At 37.7% G+C, this 24,840-nt stretch overlaps 1 protein-coding gene across 3 annotated transcripts in view; it reads right to left on the bottom strand.

The window, feature by feature from the left end:
* The window catches only part of Nabp1 (nucleic acid binding protein 1), an 87,251-nt gene that overhangs the window by 21,515 nt on the left and 40,896 nt on the right, over positions 1-24,840 (bottom strand). Inside the window, exon 1 of one of the 3 annotated variants that reach the window (XM_074071303.1) lies at positions 21,567-21,591. The exons of 1 other annotated variant lie outside the window; for it this stretch is intronic. In XM_074071303.1, the coding sequence (XP_073927404.1) occupies positions 21,567-21,576 (10 nt within the window). In that variant the 5' untranslated portion in view covers positions 21,577-21,591. Of the gene's footprint in view, positions 1-19,057; positions 19,170-21,566; positions 21,592-24,840 lie in introns of those variants that run through there. One more of the 3 variants, XM_074071302.1, reaches the window with a different exon arrangement.

Genomic DNA, 24,840 nt, shown 5'->3' with positions numbered 1-24,840 from the left:
AGTCCCACCAAAATAATAATGCTAATAGTTAGAAATAATAATAAATATATTTTTCTTCATCTTTGACTTGGAGCATGTAGTTCACCTTTTTACAGTTCCTGGTCTTGTCATCCTCAAAACATCACTAAGGACTTCTATACCCAGCTAAAGTGTCATTTGTATTCTCTGTGACCACTTCCCTCCCTACACTCTTATCTGGCCCATTTATTATTTTTTTATTAGAATATATTCATTGTACAGGGGGAATTCATTGTGATAATTCCAAATAGGTTTATATTGTACATTGGTTAGATCACCCCCATAATCTTTCCCCACTACCCCACCCTGCCCCACTTAAAGCATTTTCAAGAGGTTCCTTTGTTCTATTTCATGTAAGTATATGACATTCATCCACCACATACCCTTGCCTTAATCTCCTTCGTTCACCTTCCTCCCTTCCACAAGTACCCCCCCACACACTGTACCTATTTTACAGTGTTTCATTATTAATATTTAAGTCAGTGACCCAAGGGGTTTCTCAGTGTTTCCACGATATGAGCCTACTGTACTTTGGTCTGTACAACCTCTTCCATTGCTTTCCCTTAGCCTTTTACCTCCCATCCCCCATTTTTCAATAGCTTTCAATACATATCTTTATATCCTCTACCTTCACAGATGTTATGGTTTATGATATTGTTGATGCTCTATCATTCTCTTCTTCTTTCTCTCCTTCCCTGAGTTCCATAGAGTAGTCCCACTATTACAAACATGTTCCACATATGAGTTTCTACATGTTCATGTTTGTTTTTGTGTATATGTTTATGTTTTGGATCTATCTTCCACATATGAGAGAAAACATGCAGCCTTTGTCTTTCTGAGTCTGACCTACTTCACTTAACATGATGTCCTCCAATTGCATCCATTTACTTTCCAAACACATGTTATTATTCCTTATGGCTGAGTAAAACTTCATTGTGCATATATACCACATTTTCTTGATCCATTCATCAGTTGTAGGGCATCTGGGTTGCTTCCATGGCTTGGGTATTGTGAATAGTACTGTGATGAACATCGGTGTATAGGTGTCTGTACTGTATGCTGTCTCATGTTCCTCTGGATAGATGCCCAGAAGCGGTATCACTGGATCATATGGCAGTTCTATCTTTAGCTTTTTGAGTAATCTCCATACTGCTTTCCATAATGGTTGTACTAATTTGCATATTCACCAATGTGTAAAAGGGTTCCTATTTCACCACATCCTTGAGCTTGCTTGCCCCTTTAGAATGAATCCTTCCCTCTGCACTGCTCTTTTGCCTTGTTATACATTTCTACAGTGGTGCTTAAAAACATACTGTAATTATTTATTTATTTATCTCTGAAAAATCATGTTCCTGACATTTATCGTGCTTCATAAATGATAATTCATCCTTCCTTTCTTGTTTTTTTTTTTTTTTTGAGACAGGATCTTGTTATGTTGTCCAGGCTGGCTGAAACTTGTGATGCTCCTGCTTTAACCTCCTGAGTGGTGGTATGCACCACCATACCCAGAAGGTAATTCTTTAATAAGTATGGGTTGAATACATGAATAAATAAACCAAGAAACAAATGCAATGAGTCATATCAAAGAGTTCTGATTTCTGGAATCCAGGGCAAGACTTCTTGACCAAGACACCCAATTTTTAAATCTCATTCTTGTGCAATAACATCTCTCAGCTAGTGTGCTGCTTATTATTTCCCAAAATTGTATTGCTTGTGCACTACACTACTTTTTAAAAGATATTATTACTTTACACATGCTACTGAACAATGATTGTAATGATTTCCCAAGTGAGGAAACAAATTCTTTTTTTTAATTATGGAAGGACTTACATATTCCCCAACTATAAAAATCCACTGCTAAATATACTCAATTCTATAATATCAAAGTGTGTTTACACAAGCAAGCAAATGCAACAAATCACTCTACAGCTACGAAAGTACTTCCTACCACTGGTGCTTCATATGTGCATGTATATTTTTAATTAAACTTTTCAAAAGGGAATAATTGCAAGCAGTAACATTTTTATAACCTACTACTTACAATACTGAAAGTGAACGCCCTAAGCAATTTTATAATAAAACCAACTCTAAAAAGCTTAGACTTAGTCATAGTAAATATCAAATAAAATCTGAATTGTTACTCTTCCTATGAGATCTCTTTCAAGTATTTGGCCCTTTAAAGTCTGATAGTATATTTTCTAGAGCCCCTTTATTTCCCAAGAATCATCAGAATCAAGGGCTTTGGTTGAACACTTTGATTATAGGGTGTCGTTAACATGTATGAGTTTGCAAGAAATATGCAAATGAACTCCAATAATTGAGAACAGATTTTTTAAAATAGCATCATCTGAAATTGAAGACCATTAGATTAACTTTGAAATTTCAGGATATGAGAGAGAGTCTGCAAGTGTGTGTTCATTAGGTTCTTGTGTGCAGAGAGAAGGATGTTGTTACAGGGTCAGAGACAGAAACTAGGTTTTTTTTTCTTTTTTTAAATATTTTCTGTGTGTCGGGCACTTGGCATACATTCTCATCGGGTCATTACAACATTCTCTAAGGTAGGATTTATTTCCCACAGATGGGAAAATGAAGCTTAGAGAGAGGCTCCAGGCTACATAACTATTGTTAAGAGCAGAACTGAAATTCCAACCATATTTCTCTGGCTCCACAGCCTGTGTTTTACCACTCAGCCTAAGAGACCGTGTTACCATATCACAATATACAAACAGCTCTAATTAAGTGTAAGCTATCCTGGGTCTTATTCCCCAAATGGAGTGAGCTTCTTGGAGATTAAATTTAAAAACTAAGTTAACTGAACAGGGCTCACAGAGCTCAGCAAATTGTGTCCCCAAATCTTTTGGCCCTATTAACTAAAACTGCTTTCAAACTGCAAGTACAGAGCTGAGTAGTGATAGAGACCATGTGATCTGCAGAGCCCAAAATAATTACTACATGACCTATTACAAAAAAGTGTGCTGACCTCTGGAATAGAACCTTTGTCAATCAATGCCCAGTGCTCTCAAAGGTCTAACTAGGAAAACCTAGTTTTCTATAGGCACACAGGTATCTGCTGGAAGTAATATTTTATAAAATGAGTCAACCCCTCTTGCCCTGAAAATACATACAAATAAAAACATAGGTAATATAGTTACTGTGAAATGTAGCCAAATCATAAATTAGTCACTTGATACTCTGGATTCAAAATCACCATATTATGAATTTAGTTTTTAATGAACCTCCTATAAAGGTTGGATCATACTGAGAGACCTATAAAACTGAATTTATAAACTCTACAAAAATAAAAAAATTAGGACTCATATTGACCCAAAAGACAGAAAAATGAGAAATATTCACCTTGAGAAATTAGATAGCCAGTCTCTCAGGCTGAATCATTTTATCAGCATCTTTCATGTATCAAATGAGTTCAAATAATAAATGTTAACAAACAAAAGGCTTACATCCTTTTCATCAATAATATTTACACTGTGTTCCTTATTTTTTCTGTACTTATAGCAAAATAGGACAGAAAACATGATACTCTGCATGAAATTTTTTAAAAATTCATTATAAGTTGTGGGATAGAAGGTAGTCAATTCAAACTGATTAGGTTGCCCTTATAAATCAATCACTCAATTTCCAAAATCACATGGAAGAAGCAATTCTGAGTGAATAGCAAAAAATAAAAAGAGAAAGTTTCTTTTCAACAAAGTTGAACTATAAAGAGGAATAAAACTATAATAACTTGAAAGTAATAACTTCTAAGAGGTAATGAATATTTTCATAACTTAAAAAGTAAACATTTTTTCTTAACTTGAAAATATAGAGGAATTGGTGATAATAAACACCCCTGATTTTACTTACTTTTAGTAAGTGTTTTACTTTAGGACAGTTTTGTATTTACAGAAAAATTGCAAAGATAATATGAAGTTTCCATATATGCATTCCTCATCTGATTTCCCCTATTAATAAGTATTCTACATTAGCATGAAACATTTGTTATATTTCCTTAGTTTTTACCTAATGTTCTTTGTAGGTTGGTTTAAGCTGTCCATCCCTTGAACCAAATAAATGTTGGCAAGGGGAATTATATGACTATGACTGATTTAATCTGGGCCAACCACTGGTAGCCCAACCACAGGGCAACTAAGCTAAGGGTGGAGTTGAATGGATACTGATAGGTCGGTCACCATATTCATTGCATAAGCATGATTTTCTGATGAAACATCCACAAAGAGATAGTAGGAAGACTTGGGGAATGGTGAAAGTAGTAGAGTGCCTGCTTGCCAAAATTCTGGGCAAATTACAAGCTATCTCAGCAGGGCTGGGAACCTAGGGTCTACTTCTACTGTACTCTTTTTTCACCTTGATTTTCTTTCCTTTATAATATACCCTAGCAGTCTTTCCATAGTGATACAGGGTTTACTTATTCTTTTTTTTGTGTGCCCAGAAAGTAAGGTAAAATTTAAAGTGCTTAGTATAAATGAAAATTTTAGATTTGTTGAAGGCAGGGTATCTTTAGCAAAACCTGGGCAAAGTTATGAAAAGAAATGAATCAAGCATCATAGTATTTAAGATGAAGAGCATGAAATAAGACCTAGGTTTTAATGAACAGTAATTTTTGTGACAGTAATGTAGCCTATTGGTACCTACTATACGTACAGAGTAGGTAAATTTGGGTAATTTTGTAGTACTGAACTCTGCATCCTGAGCATTCAGTTTTCCTCCTTGACAGTCTCTTTGGAATCCTATACCCACAGAAACCAAGGGTCTACTTCTGTGCTTTTTTGCACCTTGATTTTATTTCCTTTATAATATATGCTACCAATCTTTCCATAGTGATACAGAGAGTTTACTCATTCTTTTTTGGGTGTCATTATGATATTCCATAGGTGAACTTACTGTAATTTATTAATCCCCTGTTGATGAATATTGGAGTTACTTCCAACCTCTTGATAATACAAACAATGCTGCAGTGGATAAGCTGAGGCAAATGTCATTTCATAAATGTAGGAAGTTATCTGTAAAAATAAATTGCTACCTTTTCACCTTTCACCAAAATTTCATTTTCACTCCAAGGACAAGTTTTTCACTGGATGGGAATACTCATTAAACATGTTAACATCTTTTGTTTGTTTAATACAAAAGGACCATTCATGTCATAGAGTGAAACCATTTCCAAGTTCTATATTATTCACAATAATTTATGCCTAAATTCTATTGCCAGAATCATCACTTCTTAGAGCTTCAATTGTATTACCCAAACTAGCTGTTGGAGAACATGTAGAATAGTAATACCATTGATTATGTGTGAAATGAGCCAAGAACAATGCCAGGAAAATGAGATGCGCCAGGTGGTTGGCTGCTCTGTAGCACAACAACTTACTCACTGCCCTGAGTTCTTTCAATTCAACTTAACATCTCAGCATAGTCACTAAATTCCAACCCTGCTGAGGAAGCTGTGTACATCCAGAATTTTATAAACATTTCCTGTCAGAGTGCTTGAAATTATAATCCCTAGGATATTTCATCTGACTCCCATTAGTACAGGTAAGAAAAGCTAAATGCATTCTTTTCTAGTTACCAATCCAAAGCAAAAGCCAACCTAATCTGAGCAAGTTCCAAACAATTAGATGAGTGAAGGTAGATTGTCTTATCTCCTGAGACTTACCAAGTTGAGCCCACAGGAGCTAAATGGTAGGATCCAAAGTGATAAAATTACGATGAAAATACAAACACTTAATGAGCACTTGCTATGTGCCAAGCACTCTGCTAAGAGCTTTACAAGTATTCTTAGATTTCAGCCATTTGCAAATCTACAAGAAGAATCCACAGGGAAGTGGGGTGCCAGTGGCTCACGCCTATAATCCTAGCTCCTTGAGAGACAGATCAGGAGGATCCTGGTTTGAAGCCAGCCTGAGCAAATAGTTCATAAGACCCTATCTTGAAATTACCCAACACAAAAATGAGCTGGCCAAGTGGTTCAAGTAGTAGAGCAGCTGCCTAGCAAATGTGAGGCCCCAAGTTCAACCCCAGTACCACCAAAAAAAAAACAGAATCCACAGAGAACTCACTCCTTCCTTTTATACCCCCTCTCCCAAAGTTAACTATGAGGATAGCTCTCATTTGTGCTAAGAGTAACTAAAATGAAAAAATCCCTGCCAGACGGTACACAGTAAATGGAACCAGTCTTTACACACCCTTTTTTTTTACTAACTTTATTCCATTCTTTATAGGATGACATTTTCACGAGGAGAGGAAAGAAAGTGTTCTGTAGAAGTGTTACAGGTAGAAACTAAACGCCACTGAGGATGGGGCACTAAACAGCAAAACTCCTGTTCATATGGCAGAAGTTTAGTTTGCCTTACTGTCCTACCTGGAACATAATTACCATATTACCCCTCTCCCAATTTAAATCCAATTTTAAATGAATGTATGAAAAAACAAAGGTCAGGATGGATTTCTTGAACCTGCAATATATTGATAATAATTAACTTTTTAAAATGACTCATTAAGTAGCAGCATGTTCAAGGATCAGTAACTTCTAATCAGTGAATTAGACGGGCTTCAGAAGTTGATTTAAGGGTACTTATGAAGGGTGTTTGGGATTGTGCCTATTAAAATATAATTAGCTCTAAGACCAGTTTCCTAGAGATTTGATTTTCGAAAGAATTTTTTCTAGATTTCATCTTGGGTCTTTAAGCATAAAATAAGAGTTCTGTCTCACAGAAGTATTATTTATCAAGGCCTAAAACCACTCAGACTGAAGAAGACCTTTAACTAATTGCTGTGAGGGTCAGCATGTAGAGTGGAATGCCTGAAAAAAATGGGTCACACAGTTAATTACATACACTTCAGCCAAGAGTTGAGCAAAACTCAATCTCACTCTGTCTCTGATCTATACCTAGCTTGAAACTATCACTTGCAGTCACTTGGTTTTATACTTCTGAGCTCCCACAGGGTACTGGGCTGGGCTGTATTATTTATGGCCTTTTATAGGTGACTGAGTACAGCTTGCTGAGTGAATATTTGGGGCTAAAGGAGAAGAAAATCCTGTGAGATGTCCCATTCCAGCACTGGATTTAGGCCCTAACTGGAAACGCACAACTGGGCTGCAGTTACCACAGCCTCCATTATTTCCAGAGTATTCCCAAAGCATTACTGGAAATGAGCTATCTTGTCCAGTCAGAGCTCATTCTCTCAGGAAGCTTAGAGCCCAGTGAGTTTCACAATCTTTCCAGCTTCTTGGGAAATACATAATGGACTTCCAAATCTCTTGCTCAGTCTCGATCAGATTCCCAAGTGATTGCAAAAGTGAAAATAAAACCCAAAGTCATTTTGAATCTTGGTGTTTATGAATAAGTCAGGGAGTAAAAATTGCATGCAGGAGAACTGTACTTCATAATCCTATGGACTTTTTGGCACTTAGAATCCACATTTCCTATATGCAATGAATAAATATTGGTAATGGTACAGATTTAATTTTGTCCTATACCTCAGCAATTTGTGGAAAGTTAGGGCTCATGGAAACTTAATGATTATCCATTCCATGCCTTCATATCACAAATTTCAGCCCAGAGAGACTGTCACTCACTGATGGGCATTCAGCTCATGTGGTAGAAAGAACACTACCTTTTGTGGCGGTACTAGAAATTGAACTCAGAACCTCAGGCTGCACTCTACCACTTGAGACACACTTCAGTCCTTTTGCTTTTTACTTTAACTTTTTGGATAAGGTCTGGTACTTCTGCTTAGGCCAATGTCAGGCTGTGATCCTCCTACCCACCTTCTGAGTAGCTGGGATTTCAGCTATGTGTCTCCATGCCTGGCTCTAAAGACACTATCATTAGAATGACAAAACTTGAACTTGAGTCTTAACCCTGATACTTTCTGGTCATAACTTTCAGATAAGCCAGAGAGCCTCAATCTCTATAGTGGAAAATTGGAATAATTTATATCCCAGTCTGTGAACATTGCCTGTTCGGGAGAGGAAAAGTGGAGTGTCCATAGAAATTTGGAAATGCATTGTCTCTTACAGAGTCAGCTAGTAAAATTCATACATAATAGCTGAGAAAGCTACCTTTAGAAATAAATCATGAAATTAGAAGTTTATGAAGGAAGAGTTTTTAAAATAGATGTATTTTGTTTCTGATCTAAAAGTACTACCTATCCATTGTACCAAAAATACCCAGACAATGCAGGAAAAAATGAGATATAGATCACTTCTAATTCTTGGTACATATATTTCCAAAGTTCTCTAGAAGTAGTCACATCCACACAGATGAGAACATGCTATGTCAACTTTTGACACTTAGCCAGTTATTGGTACTATAGTTTTTTTAATGTATTTGAGAGCACTCAGAATTCTAAGCAAAGTGAATTGGTATAATATATGGGAAGCTGGTATGATCAGAAATGTGATGAAAAATTTGATAAAAATTAGGGAAATAGTAGGTAAAAACAACAATTAGCAAGCAGCAAAGCAAAACGAATTCCCCCAAAAGACCAGCACGTAGGCCAAGCCCAGTGTGGAGGCTTTATATGCATTAATGTATTTAATCCTCGCTATCACCTACACACAGGCAACATTACCATCCCCTCTTTCTTCAGATGAGGAAAGTAAAGCTCTAAGAAGCTAAATAACATACATACCATCTCACAACTATTAAGTGCTAGCAAGTGCATCTATATGGCAGCAGTACACTTCCACAGCCTGATTTTATGTTGTTTTATTTTACTGAAATTCCATGTACATACAATTTAAAGAGTCAAACAGTTCTACAAGGTTTGTTTTGAAAACAACCATCCCTAGCCTCTATCTTAACAACCCTCCTTTTCATACCCTAGAGGCAACTCCCTTTATTCACCACCAACCTTTCTCCCAGCTGATTTATAAGGCACTTCCATCCATTTTTCTAACAGTGTGCTTGAATTGTAACTGTGTTTTCCATTGTAGGCAGTCTCTGCTGTCATATCACTCTAGAAGGTTAGTTGCCTTCTCTATGCTTCCCCACTCCACCATGAGCACCCATCCCTCTGTCTGTTCTCTCAGTATAGTTATACCATGGCTGCCATTATATCTGAAAGTGAGTGAGTGGTTATTATGAACAGGAAAATGCTACTCACGACCAACCCTGCGGATCACAGTGACTACTTTCACTTTACTATACAACCTCTTACTTTCCCTGGAATTATTGTCTTGATTATTTTATTGTTGGCTACTTAGGCTTTTTTATATTTACCTTAATTTAAACTCTCCCATAATTGTGTAGCTCTACTTTCATTATATCCAAATGCTCTAGCAACTCTTAACAATTTCATCTTCTAGAGGAAAATCTGCCTTGCTCTAATCTAGCTCAGACTCTTTCTAGCTTTAGCTCCAGTTCAGGGCTTGTGGCTCCCTTCTTGGTCATACTGGGGATTCCCTTCACCTCTCCCTGATATTGGGTCCTATTTCCTGATTGCAATCTTCCTCTTTCTAGGTTTTGCTCTCTTGTTGTAGCAAAGGATACAACTCAGAAGCTTCCTGAGCAAGAGTACAAAGGAAGTAAATTTTTAGAGATCTTGTACGTCTGAAAATACCTTCGTAATGCACTTACGACTTTTTAAGGCATAGAAGTCTACTGTTGAATTTTGAAAACATCTCTCTGTTGTCTTCTGGATTTGAGTTTTGCTATTCAGAAGACAGATGATACTCTGATTCTTGATTTAAAAAATATTAACCTGTTTTTTTCTGGGAACTTGTAGTTTTATCTCTTTGTCCCTCTTCTATTTTTTTTTGTTTATTCATCAATATAAATTTATAGAATGTGTACCATATGCCAGCTACTATTTTGGGTGCTAGAAAGAGATCAGGGAAAGTTTTACTATAACATTCCAGTTAGGCATGTATTTTTACCCCCTGAAAGCAGTTAATAGGCTCTTTAATCTGGAAACTGAGATTGTAAAATACTTTCATTGTTTTTTTTGATTATTTGCTATCTTACATTCTTTTCTTTTAATAATCCTGTTATAGGATATTGAACCTCCTGGATTGTTCCTCTAGTTTTCCTATCTTGTCTCCTCTCCATCCTTATATTAGTCTTTTTGCTCTACTTCCTAGGAGAGTTTCTTAACTTTATCTTTCGGACCTTATATTGAATTTCTCATGTTTCATATCTTCTCTTATCTCTCTGAGGATAAGATCATTTATTTTGAAAGTTTTATATTGGTGCGATTTGTTTCCTTCAAGTTGCTTTTTTTCTGTTTGTTTTGGTCTCTAACCTTCATTAATTGGCTTCTTTCAAAAATCTAGTGATCCCTGGCTGTGTAGCTTTATTTTAAGAAAGAAGCATTGAGAAAAGGATGCTCTGTGTGATCAGAAGACTCTTCACTGGGTTTGCCTCAGGACGATGTGACATGGGCTCAAATGTGGGGCCAATGTCAATACTCCAGCCTTCTGCCAAGAAAACATAAGCCTGGCTAACACTGTCTAGGAGGCAAGTGAAAGACTGAGGAAACCTTGGTACACAATTCACAAATTTATCCTTCATCCCTGATCATCAGTATCATTGCTCATCCCTTCCCAGGACCCCAAGCCAGAGTCCATTTGTTCTTGTCACCAGGATGAGATGGGGAAAGGCAGCTCCCCACCTGAGAAGAATAGGTGTGGGGGATTAGGACTTCATCAGCTTCTTACAAAGACTCCCCACGAATCCCCTGCTTAAACACCACCCTCATTCCCAATAGGAGGTGTCTATTGCTCCCATGCTGCAGGCCTCCATGTTGGAGAGGTGGTTATAAACAAGTTTAGGACTCAGCTTTCTCAGGTGTCCTGTTTCATTTACCACTTGTCCTCTCTCTGCTTCCCACTTTCTAAAACTTTGTTTCTCTTGTCTTCTATATCCCATTCTTTTTGTCCTTGTACATTTATATTTAGTTAAAAATAATTTTATCACCATGTATGGCTGCAGAGATTGGGAGGATCAGGGCTCAAGTCCAGCCTGGGCAAAACGTTACCAAGACCCCCATGTCAACAAATGAGCTGGGTATAGTAAACTCAACAGTAATCCCAGCTACACAGAAGACATAGGTATGAGGAACAAGGTCCAAGCGTAGGAATAAGACCCTATCTGAAAAACAAACTAAAAGCTAAAAGGGCTATGGGCATACCTCAATTTGTATAGCACTTGCCTAGCAAACACCAGTTCAAACACCAGTACCATCAGAAAAATAAAAAGAAAGAAAGAAATGTTGAGAGTTGGTGGCATGGCTCAAGTGACAGAGTACCTGGCTCGCAAGCATGAAGCCCTGAGATCAAACTCCAATACCACCAAAAAAAAGGATTTACAAAAAAGGTAATAATTAGGGGGGAGAAATGACCCAAGCCTTGTATGCACATATGAATAATAAAATTTTTAAAAAAAGAATTAAATATGATCATAAAAAAATAAAGAAAGTATAATTATTAATCTTTAAAAAAAAGTAATAATTTTATTGTTTTCTTAGCTAGATTTAGGACGGAAGAGAATTGAAGGCTTATTTTCAATCTGGCAGGTTTGTTTTTAATTTTTATTAGTAATTTTTTGATATGGAATCTGACTATGTAGCCCAAGCTGGCTTCAAAAGTACAATTTCCTACTTTAGGCTTCCAAGTGCTAGGATTACAGATGTATGCCAGCATGCCCAGCTCTCAATCTGACAGCTTTAACTGAGCTACCATAATCATATTTTGCGTAAGATGTCCATTGGGACTCCCTGTTTTTTGTTTCACCAGAAATCTTCTGGAACCTTCTAATTATGTGAAACTCAATACATTTAAAGTACAATTCATATCCTACCATTCAAACTATGGGTGCTACAATGTTCTCATACATGGTTGCCATCTTTTAATTACGTCAGAAACTTAGGTGTCATTCTACCACCTTCTGTTTCCTGGTCCTCACATCTTAACCATCAAGTCTTGCCTATGACTATTCATGACAGGAGCCCACTATCCTCCATCTTTTCGGTGAAGACCCTAGTTCAAGCACCCAGATCTCTCCCCCTGATTTCTCCAATAGTCTCCTAGCTGATTTCCCTGAAACACCTTCAGTCCCTTACCTGTCCCTTTTCCACATTGCAGTCACCACCACCTTTGCAAAATGCAAGACAATTCTTGTTCTACACAGCCTGCTTTAAACCTTCAATTGTTTCCTGCTAAGGTTGACAATCTTTAGCAAGGCCTGAAGGGACCTGTGAGGCCTGACCATGCTTCTTCTCCCTCCTTAACTGGTCCCACTCCTCCCAGCTCAGGGTGCCTTGCTCTCTCTCCTCCTTTTCCTGATCCCCTTACCCCACAAAGACCCCTTCAGGCCATAGAGCTGTTCTTATAGCTGCTCCAAACAGTCAGACTGACCACTCCACTTGGCCTGCTTATTGTGTACTCATTCTTTAGGCCTCCTCAGGAAAGCCTCATGAGGTCAGGAGTCTTTGTCGTGTACTGCAATAGAAACATGTTACATTTCTTTATAGCATTTATCTCATTTATTTATTAGGCCCTCACTTTTATGACTATTTGATTAATATCTCCCCCTCCCACAGACTATAAATAACATTGTGAGAGCAAACAGTGTACCTGTATTTCTCACCATTTTGTTCTCAGGACCTACGTATTTCCTGGTTGTACCTTTTTTATTTAAATTTTATTTATTTGTTTATTCATTATTTTATTTACTTACTTACTGACTTACTTTTGCAGTACTAGGGATCAAACCCAGGGCTTTACAAGTGCTAGGCAAGTGCTCTACCACTGAGCTATATCCCCAGCTGATCATCTCTTTTAGAGTTGGTTTTTTTAAAAAATACTATCTTGGTTGAAATATTCCTTAAATTCTGTATACTGATCATCTTGCAGCTTTCCCTTTATTGATTCAAGGTCGTTGTTATAAAATAAAAAACATACTATAACAAATTCATTTCTTAGTTTTATTTAAGAGTATGCGGATATCAACCACTACGTTAAATAACCTCAGGCTGATTGAGTAGAAAATGAGATAATTTTGAAGTTTTCATAAGGGAACTTGAAATTTTTTAATGCTCAGTAAAAGACTGAAATTATTAATTAAATTACTGCCTTCAAACATAGGCATATTTAATAATAATAAATGTTATTATTACTGCTGGCATTATCTCACTTAATTCTCAGAGAAACCCCCTGAAGCAGCCAACTGCTTTCCATTTTACAGTGAAGAAGCTCAAGGATGTTAAGAAACTGGCTAAGAAAAAAACAGTAGCTAAGAAGCTATGTTCCAAGTGGCTAAGTTGGGGTTAACACCCAAAGCAGTCTGGCTCCTGAGCTGATGCACTTAATCCCTTTAATGAGAAAAGTGATAAGCAATTCTTTCCAAGAAGCCAGATAGTTTCACCAAAGAAAATGACCTTCCATTTGCAAAAACCTTCATGTAGACAAAAGGAAGAATCATTTAGAAGCATTAAACACTGGAAAGAGCTACTTTTAAAAGTAAATTGCATTTCTATTTTGATTAACTAAAATGGATGGGCACATAGCCCAGAAGGGCCAGTCACTGATGTCTTTAAAGGCAGCACTTGGACCGTATGATCTTCTGAAGTCTCTTCCAGCTCTCCAAGTCTGAAAGGTTGTTTATGGTTATCTTTGTCTCGATTCCTGGCTGAAAGTTTGCCTAATGTAGTCAACTCTTCATTATCGCAGGGCAGTTTATCCAAGGCAAATGTTGCTTTGTTGAGTTTAGTAGTCACTTTGCTTAATGACTTGCTGTGTTAACTTGGCATACTTTCATCCACAGTCAGCACCTACTTAGTTTAATTACTTGCTTTGTTGGCATCATGCTGTCTTCTGGGAAACACTTTGAAATCCCAAACTTAATGTCTTAGTTCTTGTGTGCTGCTATAACAGAATGTCTGAGACTAGGTAATTTATAGTGAACAGAAATGTATTGGTTCATGATTCTGGAGCCTGGGAAGTCCAAAATTCAGGGCTGGCATCCAGTGAAGGCTTTCTTGGAGTGTCATTCCGTGGCACAGGGGCAAAGAGAAGGCAACAGAAAGGGAGGTTGAACTCATCCTTTTATATGGAATTTACTTTCTCAGTAATGCCACTAATCCATTCATGAGAACAGAGCTCTCATGGCCTATTGACCTTTCATTAGGCCCCACCTCCCAACACTGTTGCCTTGGGGATTAAGTTTCCAACATATGAATGTTGGAGAATACATGCACACCATAGCACTTGACTATGTTCACTTTCAGTACTTCTCCCCCCACTTCCCTACAAAAAAAAATATGAGATCATAAATGATACTTGGGAGAAAGATACAGGATAAGAATTTAAGAAATTTACATGATTATCATGAGGTTCTGATGACCTCAAAAAAACATGAAGAAAGAGATGAAAGAAGACACTATGACTCAATCCATTAGAAAAACAAGTGCCTGTAACAATAGTGTTAGGAAATGTAAATTATTCTTCACAACTATCTTGAGGCTTGCTGGAAATATGCTAAGGTTATTTTGAAGAAATACATCGAATTTTTGAACACATAAAGAACCCAGCTTTATGGAGAAAATAATTTGTGTATGTGTTAATAATAGTTTGTGTCTAGGAAAGCAAGCTAGAATTGGGGTTACTATGTATCTTCCCTGGTAGACAAATGAAAAAATAATTTAGCAGCCCAGGAGTGAGCATTTCCTTCCTTTCCTTAGGACCCTGGGAATGTCACTTAATTCCTCTGTTCCCAAATCTGACTAAATTTCAGGTTCATCTTGGGAGCATTCATAAAACAATTGGTCATCACAGCTAAGCAATCTAAATAATAGTTTACAAAACTCCTGCAAATGACTGTGATGAGACACTAAATTTAAGAAGAATGTAACTTTTCTGGCCTCAGTTTCCATATCAGCAAAATAGTTGACCCGGCTGCCTCACAAGATGTCATTCAGATCAACTGCAATAAAATGCAAAGGTCTCCAGCAAAGTGCAAGAGAGGACAAGAATGGAGGGCAACCAAGTAGGCCTACCAGAAAGAGCACTCACATAGTTTCACAACCCAGAGGCTTCTCTGTGACACATATGTGACTCATCAAATTCTGAGATTTAAATAGGATCTGAATGTTTCCTGAACAAATCAATTCATCACCTCTCTGCCTATAAATCTCCCATGTCTCCCTTCTGCTAAACCTGGAAACAAAGCACCTATTTTATATAAAATGTATGGGAAAGTTATTGGAAAGACCTGATTGTTTGGGAGACCATTCATTCATTCTTGACTTTATTTCTTCATTTACTGAACTGTCATAATTGGTTATTCCAGTCACTTGCAGGGTGATATATTAAGATTATTAATCTCCAACCTTGCATCAACACCTTGCAATTGTTCAGCCACTGTCAGTGCTTTGACCAGATTCTCAGCTGGTCACTTCATGGTGGCTGTGTGCCCATCGCCCAGAGTCAGCACACTCAACTCCTTACCTAACTGGCCAAATCCCTTCTTCCGTGAACTACCTTTGGAGACCCTTAGGCAAGATGTGTGGAAAGTTAGAAGACTGGTGGGGGAGAGTTCATGTCCAAGTCCTCTCTCCAAGGCAACAGATGGCCAGCCCCTGAGTAGCAGAGAAGTATGAAACTTCGGGTGCCTTGCCTTGATGCAGAATAGCCTATCCAGTGTCTATGGGATTAGCCTGAGAATAAAACTTTGCCTGTGATTGCACTTTTGCTGTACTTCTTCCTCCTCCTGTTCCATCTCCCCCCATTCCCTTTCTGGTTTCTTATTTAAGAATTTCCATAATTTTTAATGAAGGAAATTATACCTGTAATCCCAGTCACCCCAGAAGTTCATGGCCAGCCTTGGCAAAAAGGAAGACTCCATCTCAACAAACAAGCAGAGTGTGGTGTCACATCTCTATAATTCTAGCTATATGGGAGGTGTAAGTAGGAAGATCACAGTCAAAGGCCAGCCCCCAGCAAAAAGCATGAGACCCTATCTGATAAATAACTGAAAGCAAAAAGGACTAAGGGGCTGGCTTGAAGTGGTAGTGCACTTGCCTAGCAAGTACAAGGCCCTGAGAGTACCACCACAAAAAGAAATTTGCCTGCAACTCTTCATTTCAGCATCTTCTTCATCTTTCTCATCTATAGATACAAATTTTAAGGAAATTTTGCATTTGTCTGACTACTGAAATGACATGCGTCTATATGTCCATAATAAATAGGCCCATTGATTTTTTCATTTGTGGTCTCAAGTCTTTTGCCCATCTTATTGATCAGGTTAGGACTTGTTCATGTATAATTCACAGACAGAAAAGTGAACACATCATAAGTACACAGCTCAACAGATGTACATATACACACCCATGGAAGCGACTCCCAGACTGAGATATAAAACATTTCCAGCACCCGAAGGCTCCTCTGCCTCCTCCTAGTTAGCAGTAACCACTCCCAGTGATCACTATTCTGATTTCTATCTTGGAGACAAGTTGAACTTGTTTTGTGCTTCTCATAAATACAGACATCCTGTGTGTGCTCTTTTGGGTCAAGGTTCTTTCTATGTTTTGAAAATTCATCTGTGTTGCATATACAGTTCATTCTTTTTCATTTCTATGTGATTTTCCATTGTATGAATATACAACAATTTATCCATTTTATTATTGATGGATTCTTTGGGTTCTTTGTCATTTGGAGCTGTTATGAATAAGGCAGTTAAGAACATTCTTTACAAGTAATTTGGCAGAGATAAGCACTCATTATGGCTGCATACTCAGGACTGGAATTGCCAGGTCATAGGTTATATGCTTGTCTAGCTTTGGTTGGTCTGATAGCAAACATACTGACTCTTTCAGATTTGTGTATATTTCTTCCTAGTTGAGAACTTGAATTTTTAATTATAGTTATCTTTTTCTCAAATATTACTGGAGTATAATTTTCACACATAAAATTCACCCCTTTCTAAAGTAAAGTTTTAATAGTATTGGCTAGGATTACAATTGTGCAGCCAGCACCACAAACAAGATAAAGAACCTTGCCATCACTCTGTCTTCTATTTTTAACAGAAATACTTGTGTTTTTGATGTGATCATATGACTTATCTCCCATTATTTTTTATTTTTAAGAAAACCTTTACTATTTATCCTTTCAGATGAACTGTAGAATCATTCTACAATGACTCAAAACAAATACTATTGCCTTCTTAACTAACATATATATATTAATAGCTCTTGAGTTAAGTCAGCTTAGAAATCCCAGTGACTTACATGGAGGATGACAGTAGACAAGCCACTGTCTTCTCTAATAATCAGTTTCCTCTTCTGGAACATGATTATAATAAATAATGGTGCCTGTGTTTGGGGAGAGATTGTAAGTAATAGTGAAAATAACTAATATACAGCAAGGACTATCTATTCGCAGGCACTATTGGTAGAGACTTATTTAAATCTCACAACAATCCTGTGAAGTACTGATTGTCCCTCTTCTGGTTTTATAGATGCAGAGACTAAAGCACAGAGAAGTTACGTAAGTTGCCCAAGTCCTGAGGCCAGGGCTGCTGCAGTGCTGTCCTGCTTCACAGCCAAGGGGGTGACATCAGCAGAGCCCAGCATGAGGGATGCAGACACACTAACTGTTATTATCACCATTCATCTTCTTTACTTTCTCAATAAACTTATATAATTGTCTTCATTTGGGCCATGTACATTTCTTGTTAAGGTTACTCATAAATATTTTATGCACTTTTGTACTAAGACGTTTTCTCATTGGTTATTTGGGGATGGAGTGAAAGGTATGCACTCATTTATACTGTGTGACTAAATGAACCTTAGCAGTGAAATTACCCCAGTGAACAGCAATTTCAATTATGGATGGTATACTTTTAGTATCAAATGAAGTTAGTGGATAGGTAGTAAGGAAAAAATGGAGATTAGAGACAATATTTTAGGTCCTTTCACCCTTGGTCAAAGAAAGGGGATAGGGGAGAGTAGAAAGAACTCATGTAAGAATAAAACACAAAAATACATTCGACATTATACCTCCTCCCCAAAAAAATTCTGTTATCAAAATTTTCATGGATACTTTAACATCGTATTTTAAAGTTTGAACTGTTTAAAAAGTTTAAAAACTTCTTACAATTTTAAGAATTCTGAGGTGAGCAAATATTTCTTCCTATTTAGATGTTCATACATTTTACTTTGAATGTTAATCTGATCCAGGGGAAAAGGACCTTTTTTAAAAAAACCTAATTTCTGTAAACTAGCAAAACATTGAGTATGTTGGGGGAGAAAAAAAACTCTTGGGCAAAATGGTCAGGTTTTGACTTTTGTTCAGTAGATTTAAGTGAGGATATCAGCATTTCCACAGATGTTCTAGTGTTAATAAGGTATGACTGTGTCATTGTAACATAATGGTCAGGAGGCCAATGGAAAAAGATCTATATTTAAAGTTCAAAAATAGAATAACTAGAGGAGGGTTGACCAAAGGACTGTTTGCAGAAGGTGTGGGCAGATGTAGGAACTGCAAGGCAAAGCATAGCATGGCACACCAGGATCAGTATTAATGATCCTGAGGGAAGAGTGAAGGGGCAGTGGAAGGCCTGTAGGTAAGGCCATGTTAGGAAGATCTTAAAAGAACAATCAGATACAAATCCAACATAATGAGCCTAATCTGCATTCTAAGCCCGGTACAGTGCAAAGAAATATGGCAGTTCCTAATAGCCACTCAATACACTTTTCTTGACATTAATTTGATTAAACACAAGAAAACTAGTGTGTCAATACAGACAAAAGTCTAAGCCAAACTGGTTTAAACAAAGAAAGAAAATGTGTTTGATCACCACTAGGAAACTTAGAAGTAAAGCACGCCTAAATGTAGTGGGGTCTAGGGGCTCAAATGTTAGTACATGGAGAACACTGACTCCCCACTTTCTCTCTAAAGATCAGCAAGCATGAGGAGAACCTTCACACCCTCATCCCTTCCAAGAGGAGGAGGAGTGATTTGGGCCTCTAGGTCTTGGTACTGAGAGGCTGGTAGGGGTTCACAGCAAGCAGAAGCTCAACTCACCAAACCATGAACCATAGCTTGGGGCTTGGGAGAAAGTCAGGGAGGTGTCATAGGCATACAGTTCAGCTCTTCCAGTGCCCTTCATTTTATGTGACCAGATTGTCTGTCTTCCAGTCTGCCCTCCTGCTTTGTGTTAAGTACTCTGCAATGGAGGGCAAGGTCCAAACATTCCAGTCATGCCAGTGACTAGTTGTAAATCAGATGAACTAAGCAGCAGTGTTAAGAGAGTTCTTTTGGGCAACAATTCAAAGCCATGAATTCAAACAGCTTCTCAGTAACAGAGCTATTTTTTTCCCATTACATAACTTCTGCACCTCTTTGTCCATCTCTCTCTCTCTCTCTCTCTCCTCCTCTTTCTGTCTCTTTCTCATTTGTTGTTATCAAAATAGTTTCTTACTCTTTCCCTCTTTCAACAATGCTTTCTTCCCTAAGTGTTATTCTCAGATTCTCTTTAATTTGAGAGTAAAAATGACAAAAAGAAGCTCTGGATTTACAGTGATCTTGATGCTCAAAGTTTCTGTGGAAAAAAAAAAAAAGAATGACTCTTTTATGAAGAATTTTCATTGGTTCTTCTGGGCCATGTGTCTGTCCTCAGGCAGGAATGGAACACGCTGATTGGCCATGCTTAGATGACTTGACTGGGAAATGAGTCAGCCTCACTTTAGTTATAAGGGATAAGAATGGGGGAAGGGACCACACTTGTGTCCAAATTGAACAGACCTGGCTGACTGGTTCAATCTCAATAGAAATGCTTTAATACATGCTTTTTTCTTCATATTAGCAGTTGTCAACCTTGGCTACCCATTAGAATCACACGGGAACATACCACCCAAGAGCAGACCCTGGAATCAGCAATTTGTCATTCCAAGGTATTATTCATGGACATCCAAGGTTAACAAAAATCATCTTATGTAGAATAGTTATTTCTAAGTCAATAGTATTTCTTAGTCTGAGGCCAATTAGGGATGACATTTGTCATGTTCTATAACCAGCTTTAACTTGTTATTCAAAGTAAGAAGCCAGACAGTAGAGGAGGATTCTGTGAAGATGAAGTAGTGGTGACACAGCTTTTGAATCTTTCTGTATTTCTAAATAAAAACAGATGGAACAACTAAATGGAGAAGCCCAAAACCCACAGACAAACAAACTGAGTGCAAGATATACCCACAAACCACAAAATAAAAGCAGGTGATGGCAAACAATGTCCATGCAGGGGATTCAAAAGAAAGCAAATGTGTGTGAAGGACATGAGACAGACCAATGCACAAATACAGATGCTTCATGACTTACAAGGTGTTATATCTCAGTTAACTCATCATAAATCGAAACCAGCATATCTCAAAAATGCATTTAATACATGTAACTTACCTAAGACCACAGGTTAACAATACAGCACCCACTAGAATATGGGTTGTTAACCACTGTGATTCTATGATTTACTGGGAATTGTGACTCATTCCTACTGCTCAGCATCATACCACATATTGCTAAGATCAAAATTCAAAACTGAAAGTATGATTTCTACTGAATGCATATTACTTTCATACTGTCATAAAGACAGAAGGCTGCAAGTTGAAACATCATAAGCTGGGGAATGTCTATAGTGGATTTGAGAACAGCAGCTCTCTTACAAGATCAGATGCCGGCCAGAGGAGAAACTCCTGGAGATGGAACCAAACTGAGCTGAGCAGGGCCAATAAAAAATGAAGGAGAGAGCCACACCAAAGTGAGGAAAGGGAACGTTCACAAAAAAAGTCACTCCAAAGTATGAAAAATCAAATACTAAACATTTTTAAATGATTTCTGAATTTTTTCACTTTAACTTTATACACAACCTGGTATTTAATACTTTTTTTCCTAGCAAGCATGTATTGATAGAATACGAGCATTTTATAACATGTAACATAGGCATGTTACATATCAACATGGGTGTTACAATGGACATATATATTTTTTAATTAATAATGAAAAACAGTACTCTAAAATATGAGTATATAAACTAAATATCCAGAAGTCAGTGCAAGCAGGACCCAATTGGACATCACCAAAATCAAACCTGTATCTTATGAACCCAATCAGATAATCAAGAAGGAAAGTGGGCCTTTCAAGAAAGACTATGGAAAACAGGAAGATTACTGACACTAAAATTGTACTATGCAAAACACGTTATTGCTGCTGGTACCATACCCTTCTGCTGCAAAATTATCTGGTCTAGACATTGGGGAGGCCGTAAATAGTAACTTGATGCATTCATGGATGGATGGAGGGTGGATGAGTTCAGAAAAGTTTAAGTCTAGGTTTTTTAAGTCAACCTGAAATATCAAGTAAGTATCAGAAAAATGGAAAAAAAGAAGTAAAAATTTATAACTTTAAATGAGAGAACCCATAACGTGGGACTAACTCAGTTTCAAGAGAGCTGCCTGAACAAGACCTCTAAAACCAAGTCTTGATCTTTTCTCTGCTCTTGATAAATATGTGAGACACTTCATAAACATAAATAATTTCTCACCATTCTCCATTTGTGGTTCTTGCCTTCTTTCTTCATCCAAACAACATAGCAGAAAGCAGGGGAGAGATTCTCAAGTACCTTCTATTAGAAAATGAAGGAAGAAAAGAAGAGAGGGAGGGAGGGAGGAAAGGGAAAGGAAGGAAGGGAGGTGGGAAGGAAGGAGGGAAGGGAGGGAGGAAGGAAAGGGAAAAGGAGGAAGGAAAGAGAGGAGGGAATTGTCAAAAATTTCAGTACAAGTATTGTCAGGAACTTTGTAAGTGATTAAGGCTTTACCATGGGACCAAATCTATGACTGGTGACCTGATAAATTTCTCCTGTGTCTCCAAAGCAAATTACATCTCTAAGCTTCATATCCTCCATCTGTAAAATGGGTTTAATAATTGTACCCATGCTTTTATGAGAATAAAATGAAATAATGTAGTGTCTAGGACAATGCCAACAAAATGTTGGCTAATGATAATAATAATTTACTAATAACACCGTCTCCGTGTGGAAACCAATACTCTTGTGTAAAGAAAAAACCAGTAATAAAACTATTTGTATGTTTCCTTCTGTACTGCTCAGGTTAAAAAATAACTTATTTGGTTTTTAAATTATGTATAAGGCACATTATGAATTTGTTAAATAATTAAACAGAAAAGGTGTCACATTTCTCCTTTCTATTTACCTTTATTTGCATATTATTTGTTTCAGGGTACTTCTGAATTAAAGAGTGATTTCAAAGCAAAGCCACACTCTGTTGGAAGGAGGCTGTTCACACAGCTCATCTCCCACATCTGAGTCTGCCAGGACCTGTGCAGGCTTCTGAAAGACAGGGCTGGAGCCACTCAACCAACTGGTGAGGTGAGAGCTGTCTGTTCAGAATCTACAGCTTGCCCAACTGATTGCAGAAGAGCCCTGAGTTCATCTAAACACATTTCAAGTTGTCTATACCCCATAATCTTGGTAAACAAACCACACACAATTTTAGTACCTGGCATTAGTGGATACAACCATCACCTGGTTTCCTGCACATGGTCACAAATGATTTGGTTTGAGTGATTTCTCACAGAAGTAACTTTATCAACTGATAGGTTTAGCATTTGTACAGAAAAAGACTTAGAACATGTTTTGCGTGGTGCAATTTTAGTGCCTGTGATCTTTCCAGTCATTTTTGTCTACAAGCTGTTGGCTCTGAGAATTATTTACATTTTAATTAGGAGTGCTCAGCTCCCTTCTACAGAGAAAGTCAAGCAGCTTACTCACTTCCTACTGGTAGGTTTCTGAGGAAACAGCTGAGGAAGGCTTGCTGAGCCACTGAACCAAAACAAAGTAACTTGCAGAAGAGCAAAACCATGTTCTCCCTCACCACCTTTCTTTCTCCTTCACTGAGGAATTGGGGACCCTGAAATAAGCCTCTCTCTATGGCAATCAAACTAATGCCTCATTCTTTTTCTCTAATTTTCTCTGGATGAAGCAAAATTTTAACAGGTTTTACTTACAAATATACATCAAACTCATTTATTAAGTTTATCTGGGGAGTGAGTTTGTTCTGTGAGTCTTTTCAGATACATGTATCCTTTTAATCATTTAATCTTTATTTATGAAGAAATATTAAATATTTTACAGCCTCATCTTCCTTCTAAGGCAGAAAGCACACTTCCCTTGTGCCATTACTAGGGATTAGTCATCAAATGTGCTCTGACACCCACAGGGCTAGAGGGAGAACTATTTGCCTCAACATTGAATAATCCCCTAGTGCTAAATCTTGCATCCTAGTTTCTGCTTTTGTGTCACTTCTTCTGACTGGCTGCCTGTCTCTTTCTCCACTTCTCACTTGCTAGTTCTAATCTGCCATAAACTACTAAATCAGATAAACCCCTTTCTTAGAACTGGAAAATCTGACAAACCGGTTTCCCAGAACTAAATGACTGCCATTATGTTTTATGAGTGAAGGGCATAAATTTCAACGAAATCTTGGCTATTAGTTAAAATACTCTGGGCTGCAAATAACTGAAAATCTTGTGCCTCATGGCTTAAATAAACTTATTGTCTCTAGGTGCCATCTGGGCACTGTACTTCCAGCTTTGTTTGGGTCCTGGGTGATTCTACCAGCTTCATCCTCCAGCTAGTGCTAATATGGCCATCAGAGCCATACCCAGATGCAAAGGAGGAACAATGTTTTGTGTCTCTTTGAGGAGTAGGGAATATTTTTCAGAGGCTGCTCAGCTGACTTCCCCCTCAGGGCCCAGGGTTGCCCTTTCTAAGCCAACCACTGGTAGGGGGATAAAATTCTCATAATTGGCTTAGGCTAAGTAATATCCATCCTACAATGAAGTGAGATGCTCTTAGGGAAAAAAAGAGAAAAGGTGGGCATCGGAAAGGAATCAATAGTTTGTGTTAGAAATTTGGATTGTTTGCCTTTGATTTTTAAATAAAAGTATTTTTCTAGATTTGAATCTGTGTCTACCACTAGTTCATGTTGGGAACAGATCACTTTTAGAAAAGTAAAGTATTGTTTAAGATAAATCAAATGGTAACCTAGGACATTTAGTGAAAATTGATTCTATGTGAATGTTACAGCACTTGACAATTCAACAGAGTAAGAGACTGCACAGTTTATTACTAGGAAATATTCAGAGGAGGAAGAAGTTGGAGGAGATACAAGATGGGGGATAGGTTAGGAAATCAGAATTCCTGAGCTCCATGACTTCAGAAGCCACTTCAAGACGTGGGAGCTACACTTGGGTAATTCTACTGTTTCTAGCCAAAGTAATAACCACCAACACATTATATGCACATAATATTCAAGGACTGACCCTTAAAACAACTTTTAACTGCATATAACAGCCAGGAAAATCCCAGCATGGCATAGCCAATAGAGCATGTCTGGCATAGCCAATAGGGCATGTCTGCCCTAGGAAAAAAGTCCCCTGGCTGTTTCTCCCTTTTTTTTCTTCTTCTTCTTTTTTTTTCTTCAAAAAAGCAGAAGATAGATAACCAGTCACAATCGAACTCTGCAACATCCTGGACCCCTAACCTGTGGAAAGCCTACATACACCCCACTGCACTGAACCCAATCCCAGTAAGTGTCTACCTTAAGAAAAGTGGCTCACCATTTCTCCCCATTGGCCTGTTTCAAAACTGCCTCATAAACCTGCAGACCCAACAAGTGAGCAAGACATACCACATGTGATTTCCCTACCCACTCCCTGGGAACATAATCCAGCACAGCCCCTGGGAAGATTGAACCCCCTTCTGAACAAAACTGAAAAACATAAACCGTGATTTGTAA

Source organism: Castor canadensis, chromosome 4 (genome assembly GCF_047511655.1).
Source record: "Castor canadensis chromosome 4, mCasCan1.hap1v2, whole genome shotgun sequence".
Lineage (NCBI taxonomy): Eukaryota > Metazoa > Chordata > Mammalia > Rodentia > Castoridae > Castor > Castor canadensis.
Note: the sequence above shows the minus strand (reverse complement) of the source record. Positions and strands in the feature narration are given on the sequence as shown.